This window comes from Schistocerca serialis, chromosome 10 (assembly GCF_023864345.2).
Source record: "Schistocerca serialis cubense isolate TAMUIC-IGC-003099 chromosome 10, iqSchSeri2.2, whole genome shotgun sequence".
NCBI lineage: Eukaryota > Metazoa > Arthropoda > Insecta > Orthoptera > Acrididae > Schistocerca > Schistocerca serialis.
The window spans coordinates 119,604,467-119,618,771 of record NC_064647.1 but is presented as its reverse complement, the minus strand read 5'-3'; the positions used below and the strand labels follow the sequence as shown (position 1 = coordinate 119,618,771).

The 14,305-nt window shown below is 45.0% G+C and overlaps 1 protein-coding gene across 1 annotated transcript in view; it reads left to right on the top strand.

Moving 5' to 3' along the window:
- The window catches only part of LOC126424587 (potassium voltage-gated channel protein eag-like), an 88,694-nt gene that overhangs the window by 42,063 nt on the left and 32,326 nt on the right, over nt 1–14,305 (top strand). Inside the window, exon 3 of the mRNA XM_050087329.1 lies at nt 3,342–3,463. Coding sequence (XP_049943286.1) covers nt 3,342–3,463 — 122 coding nt within the window. The remainder of the gene's footprint in view (nt 1–3,341; nt 3,464–14,305) is intronic.

The window sequence follows — 14,305 nt, the reverse complement described above, 5'->3', positions numbered from 1 at the left end:
ACACATGGCGTTGTCAAGAGAATTCAAGTAGGAGCTACAATTCATCAAAATTATCTTTTGAACTTAGTCACAGATGGTGTTAAGCGAAGGAAAAGGTGATTTGTTTGGTTTCATTCTAGGCCAACGGCCTTCCCGCAATGGTAACACCGGTTCCCGTCAGACCTCCGAATTTATGCGCTGTCGGGCTTTTAACCCTTGGATGGTTGACCATCCGGTCAAACACCGATGTTGGAAAGCGGGGTGCACTCGGCCCTTGTGACGCCAATTGAGGAGCTGCTTGATTGAGAAGTAGCGGCTGTGGTCTGGAAAACTGACATCGGCTGTGTGAGCGGTGTGCTGATCCGCATCCAGTGAGGCCTGTGGGCTGAGGATGACACGGCGGTCGGTCGGTCCGATGGGCCTTCAAGGCATGTTCGAAGTTTAGTTTGGTTTCATTCTAACAGCTGTGACTCTGTAACCAGTTACAAATTGGAAATATTCTGTACGGAATGTTGTACTATACAGTAGAGTATCGATTATCCCATCTTTGGTTATCCGACCTTGTGTGTTGTCCGACCCTTTCACCGCGCCGGCTGTGCGCCAGCCGACGACATGTCAGTGACTAACGTGTTATTTGTTGATACTCGTTCATTGTCGCCGTCTGCTACTCCTCACTCCTCAGTGCTAACTTAGATCTGTAGTGGAGTGAACGTGTTGGTCTTTGTTTATTGTAAAAATTTGTGGTGATGGCTTCAAAACGGAAAGAGGTGGTCGTTTCAATGGAAGAAAAGCTTAAAGCTTTAAAAAGAATAGACGATGATGAAACATAAAAGTGGCGCAAGATTATAACGTCTGGAAAACAACAGCTGGAGACTGGAAAAGGAACCGCAATGAAATTGAGAAGTGGTGTTCTTAGCGTGCAACCTCGGCTGTTTTGGAAGATCGAAAAACCATGAAAAAATGTGATTATGAAAAAGTAAGTGAAGCTTTGTTCCTATGGTTTGCTAATGATGTACCCATGTCGGGACCTAATTTGCAGGAAAAAGCCTTAAAGTTCCGTAACGAATTAAACGAAGGTGAACCTGATTTCACACCTAGCGTGGGCTGGCTCGGTATATGGAAGAAAAGGTGCGGAATTCGGCAACTTAATGGTCAAAAGCTTTCAGCAAATTTTGAAGCTGTTCAATTGTTTAGGAGTAAACTTCACAAGGTACTGGACAAGGAAAACTTAACAGGCGATCAAATTTTTAATTGCGACGAGTCTGGTCTCAATTACAAAATGTTACCGGAAAAAACATTAACGTCAAAGGCCGAAAAGGCAGCGTCAGGCTACAAACGTAGCAAAGAAAGAGAGACAATTCTTGCATGCAGTAACGCCACAGCAAATTTGAAAGTGAAACTATCTATGATGGGTAAGCCAAAAAAACTGAGAGCATTTAAAAATGTATCTAAAAACGCTTTACCGGTGAAATATTACAATCTAAAAAATGCTTGGATGAGCTCAGACATTTTTAATGAATGGTTTTTTAACGAGTTCGTGCCACAATCTGAAAAGTTTTTGAATGCCAACAACTTGCCCCACAAAGCACTGCTGCTTCTAGAAAATGCCTCTTGTCATTCTAATGAACTTCAGGATCACGATATAAAGGCCACGTCTTTGCCTGCAAATGTCACATCCTTATGTCAGCCTATGGACCAAGGGACCTTAGAGACACTGCAGAGAAACTACCACAGAAACTTGCTTTCCTCTTTAATTAATCCTATGGACAAGGGAGAAGACATGCTAGAGCAGTTGCGCCGTAGTTATGATGTGGCACAATCTTAGGAGAGTGTTGGAGCAAATACAATTGCAAAATCCTGGAAAATTTTGCTACAGGAAAATCAAGAAAATTCTCCAGATGATGAAAATCTACAGCAGCAGACCGAACCAGAAAATACTACCCTGCTTTCATTGTTACTCAAAGTTCCGGGATGCGCTGACGCCACAGAAGATGATACAAATGAGTGGATTGTCCAAGATGAAGAATTTGAAGTGACAGATGAAGAAATAGTCAACATGATTAACGAAAAAGAATAAGACGAAGAAGCGGATGTAGTGGAGGAAAGTGCGTCCAAGATTTCTCACAACGAAGGGCCCAAGGCCTTAGAAACTCCTTTAAAATATGTAGAGCAACTGGAGGAAACATCGTCTACCGAGGTTTTACTTCTTAAGGGGGGTAGGACGTCAAATGGGACGACTTGGAGCGGGAGAGGCACCACAGGACATTTTAATTTCCACTGTCTATACTTTTACAAATAAATTCATAAAACTTTGTCAGCATCACCAGGAAGGGTTGAGGATTCATACTCATAGCAGTGGAAGCTCAAAAACGTAACAAAACACATTTTTTTACATGTGAAATTTCATCCATTTTTCAGTTACTACTGGTTGTATTTGTTGCTATAGTTACAATTTTCTTCCTAAGTAAGAGAGATTGTTCGATGACTTTTCCACAACATACAAACCATAGTTACAGGTGTATGAAACACTAGAAGTTATTTAATTTATGAAAAAATGAATGAACTGTTACATTTTAAACTTCATGTTTAGAAAAAAATCACGTTTTATAGTTAATTATCTCAATTTTTTCCACAGTTTTTTAATAGCTTTGGAAAATTCTAGAGTTTTATACACCTGTAACTACCGTTTGTATGGTATGAAAAATTCATAGAAGAATCTCTCTTACTTAGGAAGAAAAGTGTACCTATAACAACAAATGCAGCCAGTAATACGTGAAAACATGATGAAATTTCACATGTAAAAAAGGTATTTTCCTACGTTTTTTAACTTCCACTGCGATGAGTGTCAGTCCTCAATCCTTCCTGGTCATGATGACAAAGATTTATGAATTTATTTGTAAAAGTATAGACAGTAGAAATTAAAATGTCCTGTGGTGTCTCTCCTGCTCCAAGTCGGCCCGTTTGACGTCCTACCCCCTTAAGAGACTACGTGATTTAGCGGCAAAAAACGGCAAACGGCAGGCAAACAAAAGACAATTACCAACTTCTTCACACAGTAAATATCTATTCACTCTAATTTGATTTGTATTGTATTAAATGTTTAACTCATTTGGCCTACTTTAATTTTTGTGTGTTTTTTTTTTGTATTATTTTCCGTGTTATTCACCCTTGCCGCAGCCGGTTTAGGTCGGATAATCGAGACTCTACTGTACTACCACCTCCTAAAGTATTTACTGTTCCTTTAGAATTACCCAGCATGCTACACGTGGACCTGCTAGTGCTGCAGTCGTAATTGTGACTGGCTGCTGCTTCCAGTGACAGGCGGTTGACGTTTCGGTGACAGTGTGTGGTGTCTTCTTCAGGCCTCAGCAAGTTCGCAAAGCTGGCGCGGTCGGTGACGCGCAGCCGCTCCGTCCTGGTGTCGCAGTTTTCGTCGCACCTGCCCAACCTCAAGGACACCGCCAAGCAGTCCCACCTGGCGCACGTGAGTATCGCAGACACAGCAAGAAGTAACGGATGCAATAAGATAAGAAAATATTATATCAGAATACACTCTAAGACAAAAAAAGGCACACATCGCAAAGGAATGATCTGAACACGACGGAAATCGGTAGGTGTGATGTACATGTGTAGGCAAACAAATGGTTAGAGTTTCATAATGATTTATTCGTGACAAAGAGCCTCACAAATTGAGCAAGTCAGTAAAGCGTTGGTCCACATCTGGCAGTTACTCGGCTTGACATTGATTGATTCAGTTGTTGGATGTCCTCCTCAGGGATATGGAGCCAAATTCTGTCCAGTTGGCGGGTTAGATGGACAAAATCTCGAGGTGGTCCGAGGGCCCTGCCAACCGTTCTCAACAGGGAAAAAAAATCGGCTACCTTGCTGGCCAAGCTAGGATTTGGGAAGCACGAAGACAAGCAACTCTCGCTCTGTGCGGGCAGGTGTTATCTTGATGAAATGTAAGACCAGGAGGGCCTGTCACGAAGGGCAACAAAACGGGGCGTAGAATATCGTCAGCGTACAGCTGTGCTTGAAGAGTGAAGCTGTGCAGCTGATGACAGCCAAAAGCGTCCTGCTGTGAAAAGAATTGGCACCCAAGACCATTACTCCCGGTTGTCGGGCCGTGGGGCGCAACCTGACATTCCTTCACTGATCATCGGGCTTCAGTCTGAAGCGGGACTCATCACTGAAGACGATTCCACTCCGATCAACGAGATTCCAGGGTAGAGACGTATCTGGACACCTCCAAATAGTGGTGGGATACCAGCCTGACACCTGCCCACGATAAGGCCTGGCAACCAGGAGTAGTGGTCTGGGGTGCCATTTCACTTCAAAGCAGGATCCCCTTGGTTGTCATCCGCCTTACCCTTACAACACAATTGTACGTTGGCGACATTCTCCGCCCCGTTTTGTTTTCGTGGAAAGTTTTCCTGGGCTTAAATTTCGCCAAGAAAATGCGCTCCCGAACACGATGAGAGTTTCTACTACTTGTCACAATCCTTGCCAAACCATAACGTGGCCAACAAGGTCGTAGGATCTCTCCCTGAGAACCTTTGGAGCATTATGGGAAGGGTCCCCCAAGCAGTTCGGAATTTTGACGATGTAACGCGCCAGATGGACAGAATTTGGTACTATATCCTCCAGGAGGACATCCAATAACTGCATCAACAAATGCCAAGCCGAACAACTGCTTGCAGTCCGCAGCTCGTTGTCGTGCGGTAGCGTTCTCGCTTCCCGTGCCCGGGTTCCCGGGTTCGATTCCCGGCGGGGTCAGGGATTATCTCTGCCTCGTGATGACTGGGTGTTGTGTGATGTCCTTAGGTTAGTTAGGTTTAAGTAGTTCTAAGTTCTAGGGACTGATGACCATAGATGCCAAGTCCCATAGTGCTCAGAGCCATTTGAACTGCTTGCACAAGGGCCAGGGGTGGGCCAACGCGTTATTGACTTGCACAGTTTGTGAAGCTCTTTCTCTTGAATAAATCACTCAATTTTTCTGAAAATGTAATCATTTAGTTGTTTTCTTTTTTTGTCTTCGAGTGTATTAGGAAGCCGTTGTTAGAATATTTAAATATGGAAATGCTTGGTACCAACTGACTGTTTCACATCCAAGAATAACTGCAGTAAATATCATGTGATTGTGTAATGTGTAGCCGGCCGGGGAGGCCGAGCGGTTCTAGGCGCTACAGTCTGGAACCGCGCGACCTCTACGATCGCAGGTTCGAATCCTGCTTCGGGTATGGATGTGTGTGATGTCCTTGGTTAGTTAGGTTTAAGTAGTTCTAAGTTTAGGGGACTGATGACCTCAGAAGTGGAGTCCCATAGTGCTCAGAGCCATTTGAACCATTTTGTAATGTAAAAATAAATTTGGAAGCTTTACTATTATAATACTTCCTTTTGTGTGATATACTAACTGAAAAATATCCATTTCGCTTAGTCTTCCTTTTCGGTCGTTTTCTGAGAAGCTCCATATCACCCTAAAACATACTTAACTTAAACTTCTGTGTTCTGCCTTATGGCAGGTCTTGTCATAGGGGAAGCCCCGTCAGAGGGGTCCACCACATGAGCGTCTAGGAAAGTGATTCCAGTGGTGCTTTCCCGTTGCCTTCCACTGATGATGGTGAAATGATAATGAGGACAACACAACACCAAATCCCTCAGCGGAGAAAATCTCCGACCCAGCCGGGAATCGAACCCGGGCCCCTTGGCATTACAGACCGCCGCGCTGGCCACTCAGCTATCGGGGCGGACTAGAACATACAAGAACATCATAAAAATGAGCATTAAAAAATACTCTCGAATTCCCAAAAATATTCTTAAGTGCACTTAATCCACTTAAGTATTCAACAATGCCCCAACCAATATCTTGATTCTCTTTCCTTGGTGAAGCTAAAAGTGCTTTTTGCTCCTCATCCGTATCGTTGCATCTGTGACTTTCTTTTAAGTTCACCACTGGCGAGGTCTCCTTCTCTTTTACTTGTCGATATCCTTTTAAATGTTAATATTGCCCAAAACACTATTTCACTTTCTACCACTTTCGCTTTTGCTTCATCTAATCTAATCTATTTCTAAAAGAATACTGACGTAAGCGTCTCCCCTCGCCCATACACTCCTCTGAGCTGAAACGTATCCCCATCAAAAGATTATGGAACATCCGAGAACGTTCTGTAATGTTCTACAACATTCTAGAACATTTTGGAACACTGTCGATAATTCTAGAACATTTCCGAAACTTCTGGTAGATTATACAGGGTGTTACAAAAAGGTACGGGCAAATTTTCGGGAAACATTCCTCACACACAAATAAAGAAAAGATGTTATGTGGTCATGTGTCCGGAAACGCTTAATTTCCATCTTAGAGCTCATTTTAGTTTAGTCAGTATGTTCTTCCACCTACGCTCAATGGAGCACGTTATCATGATTTCATACGGGATACTCTACCTGTGCTGCTAGAACATGTGCCTTTACAAGTACGACACAACATGTGGTTCATACACGATGGAGCTCCTTCACATTTCAGTCGAAGTGTTCATACGCTTCCTCGGTGACCGATGGACTGGTAGAGGCGGACCAATTCCATGGCCTCCACGCTCTCCTGACCTCAACCCTCTTGACTTACATTTATGGGGGCGTTTGAAAGCTCTTGTCTACGCAACCCCGGTACCAAATGTAGAGACTCTTTGTGCTCGTATTGTGGACGGCTGTGATACAATACGCCATTCTCCAGGACTGCATCAGCGCATCAGGTATTCCATGCGACGGAGAGTGGATGCATGTATCCTCGCTAACGGAGGACATTTTGAACATTTCCTGTAACAAAGTGTTTGAAGTCACGCTGGTACGTACTGTTGCTGTGTGTTTCCATTCCATGATTAATGTAATTTGAAGAGAAGTAATAAAATGAGCTCTAACATAGAAAGTAAGCGTTTCCGGACACATGTCCACATAACATATTTTCTTTCTTTGTGTGTGAGGAATGTTTCCTGAAAGTTTGACCGTACCTTTTTGTAACACCCTGTATAATGTACTGGAAAATTCCTAGAAGGGGCATTCTTTTCAGTCTCGGTTACTGCGGCAGTCGATTCACAGCTGCTTCACCGACTTACCCTAAGAACTCCATTTGTGCGATGTTCTCTTGTAACACCCACACTTTTCGAACCCAGCCCCTGCAGTTCCAAACAGAAATCTTCTTCATGGCTGGGGAAGTGGGGGCTACCATAGCACATTACCCCCTTGGAGCTGCGATTGTGAGTTGCTGAGTTGTGTGGTACACACAGGCAAACAATGCTTTCATTTATTATACAGGATGTTTCAGCACATCCGTTACAATCTTTCAGGAGGAAGAGAGCACAAGCAGATGATGGAAATATCAGCGTAGCAACGCGTGGCCGAAAGCGCTTTCCTGGTGCGGTAGCGACAACACAAAACACAAGAAAGGGAGGACAGGAACAGAATGAGAAGATGTTTATTGCGCTTAGTTCACTTAAAATGCTGGGACGGCTTTAACTTTTGTACGAAACCCTCGTCAACAGTCGTGGAAAAGTTGCAAGCATCGCGACAGCTGCTGGGGTTGTCCGAGAAACTCCCGATATCTTCCACAAAATCAGATCTTCCATGCGCCTCAGATATGAGGCGTGTATCACGGTCCGGGATGATATTTCGAACACTTTCTTTGATTACGATCGGTGTATGATTTTATTTTGTACCTAGGTTTCTCTTGGAATAAGTATGATAAACATCTTCCCGTCCTGTTGGTGTCTTTCCTCTCTTTTGTTTTGTGTCGTCACTACCTACCATTCGTTGCTACGTGATTTTCCAGCGTCTATGTATACTCTATCTCTCCTGAAAGTCTGTAGACGATGTGGCGCACGGAATGTGTCACCATTTGTTTCGTACATAATTTATGAGTCGCACTAGATAACCCGTTGAGCATCTCAACAGCAGTAATAGTAGCAGGCCTTGGAGAAACAAATGAGCTTCGAAATGATATGTGATTCGCGATACCGTCGCTAGGAGACTAGTGTTTACAACATGGCCAACAATGGACGCCTAACAACGCAGGAGCGATCGGCAGGTGTGTTACTTCTGCTCTGACTCACAGGCTGTTCCGACAACAGTTGGACCATTTGAAAGAGACCCATTCATACGATCAATTGGTACAGGATGGGTCAATACTGGAAGCTAAGCGACCTCGGCCGAAGCCTGTTTGTTCGCCAGAGAACATTGGACACGGCAAATCGAGCAGAAAGGCAGCAGTGCAACTGGGCATATCTAGATGCTCAGATTCTTGAAAGTGACCTCCGGATGTACCCATAGATGTTTGTTCAGAAGCTCACTGCAGATTACAATCGCAGAGACTACTGTTTCAAAACGGTTTGAAGTTACATGTAAAATTTGTTAGAAGTCGTTGAGTGCTCCCATTCCAAAATGCTAGACGAATAAAGTCTAGGTAATTTCTGCGTTGTGAGTTATACTGCCTTGACATTTGCTCAGTTTTGAATACGAATACTGAATGCGTTAAATATTTCACGTAAGATTATACCTCTTCATGAGTAGATTATGACAGCATTTTAAAATTTTTAAGTTTGGTAAAAAATTATACAGTTAATTCAGCTGACACTGGCTTGAGGTTTTATGCAGCCCACAGTGCCTTCAAATACGACGTACGAGATTTTCGTATTCTTCCACTCACTATGTGCGAACTACAGGGGATAGGCAAACAATGTGGACAGTGGTAGTAATAGGATGGTTGTGTTTGACGGCCAACAATGCAGTTAAAGCACGTGTCGCGCTGGATTGCGCGTGGTCAGTACGGACTAGGCATCAGTGCAGGTTGTTTACGGGTAGTGCAGACTTCAGAGGCAGAGGTCGACGTGCAATGGAAGACCTAACAGAGTTCCAAAGAGAGAAGATTGTGGGGGCCCGATTAGCTGGAGCATCAATAAACCAATGCAGCCAACTTACTGAATGTTTCAAGAGCAACTGCTTCAACAGTCACGACAGCCTGCCCAATGGAAAGACATCATCGCGTAAAGGTAATAGTGGGCACAAGTCAAAACTAAATGACAGAGATCGTCGTACGCTAACACGAATTGTGTCAAAACAACACAAAACTGCAGCGGTTAAAGTGACTGCAGGGCTGAACAGCCATCTTCGAGACTCCGTATCCACCAGCCCGCATCTCGTGGTCGTGCGGTAGCGTTCTCGCTTCCCACGCCCGGGTTCCCGGGTTCGATTCCCGGCCGGGTCAGGGATTTTCTCTGCCTCGTGATGGCTGGGTGTTGTGTGCTGTCCTTAGGTTAGTTAGGTTTAAGTAGTTCTAAGTTCTAGGGGACTGATGACCATAGATGTTAAGTCCCATAGTGCTCAGAGCCATTTGAACCATTTGAACTCCGTATCAATCGACACTGTCCGCCGAGAACTCCATAAATTGATTATTCGTGGACGAGCTGCTATACCGAAACCATTAGTGACGACAACCAACGCAAAGATGCGTAAAACATGGTGTCAGGAGCATAAATCCTGGACGGCTGATCAGTGGAAACACGCCATATGGTCCGACTAGTCAAGGTCTTTTTATTCCCAACATTGGGCCGGGTCTGGAGAACGCCAAAAGAAGCCTACAATCCTGATTGCTTGATTCCAACGGTTAAGCATAGAGGTGGAAATGTGATGGAGCGGGCAGCCATATTATGGTATTCTGCTGGTCCCATAATCACTCTCAAACGCCGCGCTACAAGCAGTGATTATATGAACATTATATGTGATCCATGATTCAAATGTTGTTCCCCAACAATGATGCCATATTTCAGGACTGTAATTCACCCATTCACACAGTCAGGACAGTAAAATAGTGATATGAGGAGCACGAAACTGAACTGCAGCGTCTTCCCTGGCCAACATTGTCGAGCCCTTGTGGGCGGTATTGGAGTGCAGACTCCGGAGTAGATTTCAAAATGGTTCAAATGGCTCTGAGCACTGTGGGACCTAACTGCTGTGGTCATCAAGCCCCTAGAACATAGAACTACTTAAACCTAACTAATCTAAGCACATCCCACACATCCATGCCCGAGGCACGATTCGAACCTGCGACCGTAGCGGTCACGCGGTACGAGACTGTAGCGCCTAGAACCGCTCGGCCACGCTGGCTGGCTAGGAGTAGATTTCCGCCTCCCTGGTCACTACAGCAGTTAGTAGAGGTTCTGATCGAAGGATGACATAATATTCCACTGGAGGCTATAAAATTATTGTATGACAGTATTCCAAGAGGGATCACAGCTTTGTTACAGGCGAATGGGGATCCAACCCCTTATTAATAAACCATTGCCAAGTAAGTACAGGTGTTCACATTATTTTGCCAATCCTACAGAAAAATGAATGGGTAATTTTTGTAGGAAATTTAATCATTTTCGTACTGGGATACGTTCCCGCCAGAGGCCATAGTTTTCGAATTATTCAGGAAAAACGTACGAAATTGATCTTCAAATTTCCTACAAAAAGTTCCTGTTCTTTTTTTCCGTGTGACCAATTGTTGGCGCATAGAGAGGAGGAGTATATGAAAATGTAGCGTGTGGTTTCTGAAGGTATTGCGGGTTGCAATCACCCTGTATGTTGAATCATCCTGTGTGAAATAATGAAAACGAAATTTTTTTGCCCCTGGCAGCCGCTAGATAAGCAACCCGCAGCCTGGTTTTTGCTGTCGCGCACTCGTTTTAGTCGTTTAGTGATACAGATTGCCGGCCTTGGTGGCCCATCGGTTCTAGGAGTTACAGTCTGGAACCGCACGACCGCTGCGGTCGCAGTTTCGCATTCTGCCTCGAGCATGGATGTGTGTGATGTCCTTAGGTTAGTTAGGTTTAAGTAGTTCTAAGTTCTAGGGGAGTGATGACCTCAGAAGTTAAGTCCCATAGTGCTCAGAGCCATTTGAACTATTTGATACAGATTATTAGGAAGTAGTCTACCTATGATGTGTTTCTTTATAAGTTGTTGCCTTAGTGATTATATGTTTTCTTCTTCTTCGCGGATGGATCACTTAGGACCACGCGTAATCAACTTTTGTTGGCCTTCCTTTTCGCCCAGTATTCCTTCATAAACAACGAATGGGCTGGCTTTCGTTGCGTAGACCACGTATGTTGGTTAGTTTTTCTCTCTTCTTCCTCAAAACCCCGTGTGTTTGTGATTTTTCTGATTTCACTTCTATCGTGTAGATTTGGAGACCATAATTCTCTCAGGTCTTTTTCTGTCTGTTTGTACCAGTTCGGTCTTGTAGTTTTGTTCTTTAAAAATGTATGGATTTTGTTCGTGAACCTGTTTGAGTCCACTCTTTCTAAATGCCCCATGAATTGGATTCTTCTCATGCGCATTGTGTCTATTATTTTGGAGATATTTTTGATATACACTCCTGGAAATGGAAAAAAGAACACATTGACACCGGTGTGTCAGACCCACCATACTTGCTCCGGACACTGCGAGAGGGCTGTACAAGCAATGATCACAGGCACGGTACAGCGGACACACCAGGAACCGCGGTGTTGGCCGTCGAATGGCGCTAGCTGCGCAGCATTTGTGCACCGCCGCCGTCAGTGTTAGCCAGTTTGCCGTGGCATACGGAGCTCCATCGCAGTCTTTAACACTGGTAGCATGCCGCGACAGCGTGAACGTGAACCGCATGTGCAGTTGACGGACTTTGAGCGAGGGCGTATAGTGGGCATGCGGGAGGCCGGGTGGACGTACCGCCGAATTGCTCAACACGTGGGGCGTGAGGTCTCCACAGTACATCGATGTTGTCGCCAGTGGTCGGCGGAAGGTGCACGTGCCCGTCGACCTGGGACCGGACCGCAGCGACGCACGGATGCACGCCAAGACCGTAGGTTCCTACGCAGTGCCGTAGGGGACCGCACCGCCACTTCCCAGCAAATTAGGGACACTGTTGCTCCTGGGGTATCGGCGAGGACCATTCGCAACCGTCTCCATGAATCTGGGCTACGGTCCCGCACACCGTTAGCCCGTCTTCCGCTCACGCTACAACATCGTGCAGCCCGCCTCCAGTGGTGTCGCGACAGGCGTGAATGGAGGGACGAATGGAGACGTGTCGTCTTCAGCGATGAGAGTCGCTTCTGCCTTGGTGCCAATGATGGTCGTATGCGTGTTTGGCGCCGTGCAGGTGAGCGCCACAATCAGGACTGCATACGACCGAGGCACACAGGGCCAACACCCGGCATCATGGTGTGGGGAGCGATCTCCTACACTGGCCGTACACCACTGGTGATCGTCGAGGGGACACTGAATAGTGCACGGTACATCCAAACCGTCATCGAACCCATCGTTCTACCATTCCTAGACCGGCAAGGGAACTTGCTGTTCCAACAGGACAATGCACGTCCGCATGTATCCCGTGCCACCCAACGTGCTCTAGAAGGTGTAAGTCAACTACCCTGGCCAGCAAGATCTCCGGATCTGTCCCCCATTGAGCATGTTTGGTACTGGATGAAGCGTCGTCTCACGCGGTCTGCATGTCCAGCACGAACGCTGGTCCAACTGAGGCGCCAGGTGGAAATGGCATGGCAAGCCGTTCCACAGGACTACATTCAGCATCTCTACGATCGTCTCCATGGGAGAATAGCAGCCTGCATTGCTGCGAAAGGTGGATATACACTGTACTAGTGCCGACATTGTGCATGCTCTGTTGCCTGTGTCTATGTGCCTGTGGTTCTGTCAGTGTGATCATGTGATGTATCTGACCCCAGGAATGTGTCAATAAAGTTTCCCCTTCCTGGGACAATGAATTCACGGTGTTCTTATTTCAATTTCCAGGAGTGTATTTCTGCATTGGACTTTGGAAAATGCACACCATCTTTAGTTCTTGGTCCTAGGATTTTCCTCATTATTTTACGTTCATTCACTTCTAATTTGTCTTTTAGTGTTCTGTGTTAAAGATTTAGTGTCTCAGATGCGTAGAGAGCTTCGGGTTTAATTACTGTTGTATAGTGTCGTATTTTGCAGTTCCACGAGAGGCTCCTTTTGTTGTAAATGTTTTTTGTTAATTGAAACGCCGTCTCCATTTTCTGGACTCTTGATCTGACAGATTTCTTTTCATTACAATTTTGTGCAATCCATTCACCTAAATATTTAAATGCTTTTCAAAAATGGCTCTGAGCACTATGGGACTTAACATCTGAGGTCATCAGTCCCCTAGAACTTAGAACTACTTAAACCTAACTAACCTACGGACATCACACACATCCATGCCCAGGGCAGGATTCGAACCTGCGACTGTAGCGGTCACGCGGTTCCAGACTGTAGCGCCTAGAACCGCTCGGCCACTCCGGCCGGCTAAATTCTTTTACTCGAGAGATGTAGTTATTACCAATTCTGAGATCAGAAGGTGCATCTTTGATGTCAGTCATAAATTTTGTTTTTTCAAATGAAATTTGTAATCCTATTTTTGCTTCCTGCTCTTGTAGCTGTTTCTGTGCTTCGGTAATGTCTTGTGCGATCAGTGCCATGTCATCAGCAAATGCTAAACAGTCTAATTCTATGCCCTTACGTCTTGGTCCCAGTCTGTGTGCTGGTGCACCTGCTTTTCTCCATTCTCTAACAACTTTTTCAAGAGCACAATTGAAGAGCACTGGGGACAGTACATCCCCTTGTCGTACTCCTGTGTCTATTTCAAATTCTGTGCTCAATTCTCCCATAAATTTTACTTTGGATTTGGTCTCCGTGAGTGTTTCTTTTATGATGTTTGTTGTCTTTTGATCTAGTCCAAATTCTGCTAATACTTCAAAAAGGGATTCTCGGTCTATACCCTCATATGCTTTTTTAAAGTCGCCAAACGTGATGACGTAACTTTTGTTTCAGGGACTATGAAAATACTTCACAGAGTTTTTATGTTTTATATGTTTTAAAATATAGAATTTTAATTATGTAGGGTAGCAAAAAATATGTATGAAAACATAAAAAAGTCAAAGTCAAAAACAAACGAGAGGTGTCGGGGTGGTGCTGAGGGCCAGAGGGGATTCTGTGTGTAAATCCGTCTCTGATTGTTATGTATTTGGGTCTAACGTTTTTCTGAGTTGTGTACTTGGTCGTACGAGCCATCGCCGAAACCATTTATAATACAATAAGCAAATAAACGTACTTGTCGAGTGGGTCACGACGCGGAGTTCTCGGAGCAGAATCGAGGGCCGACTTTAAAGACGCCTAGCGGCAGCTGGACAAAGGGAAGTGTGGGGCCCGTAGGAAAACAAAGGCGAGTGGGGGAGTAGGTCAGGCAGCCTGGGGGGAGCGCAAAAGAAAAGGGGAAGGAGATGAAGGGGAAGAGGGGCGA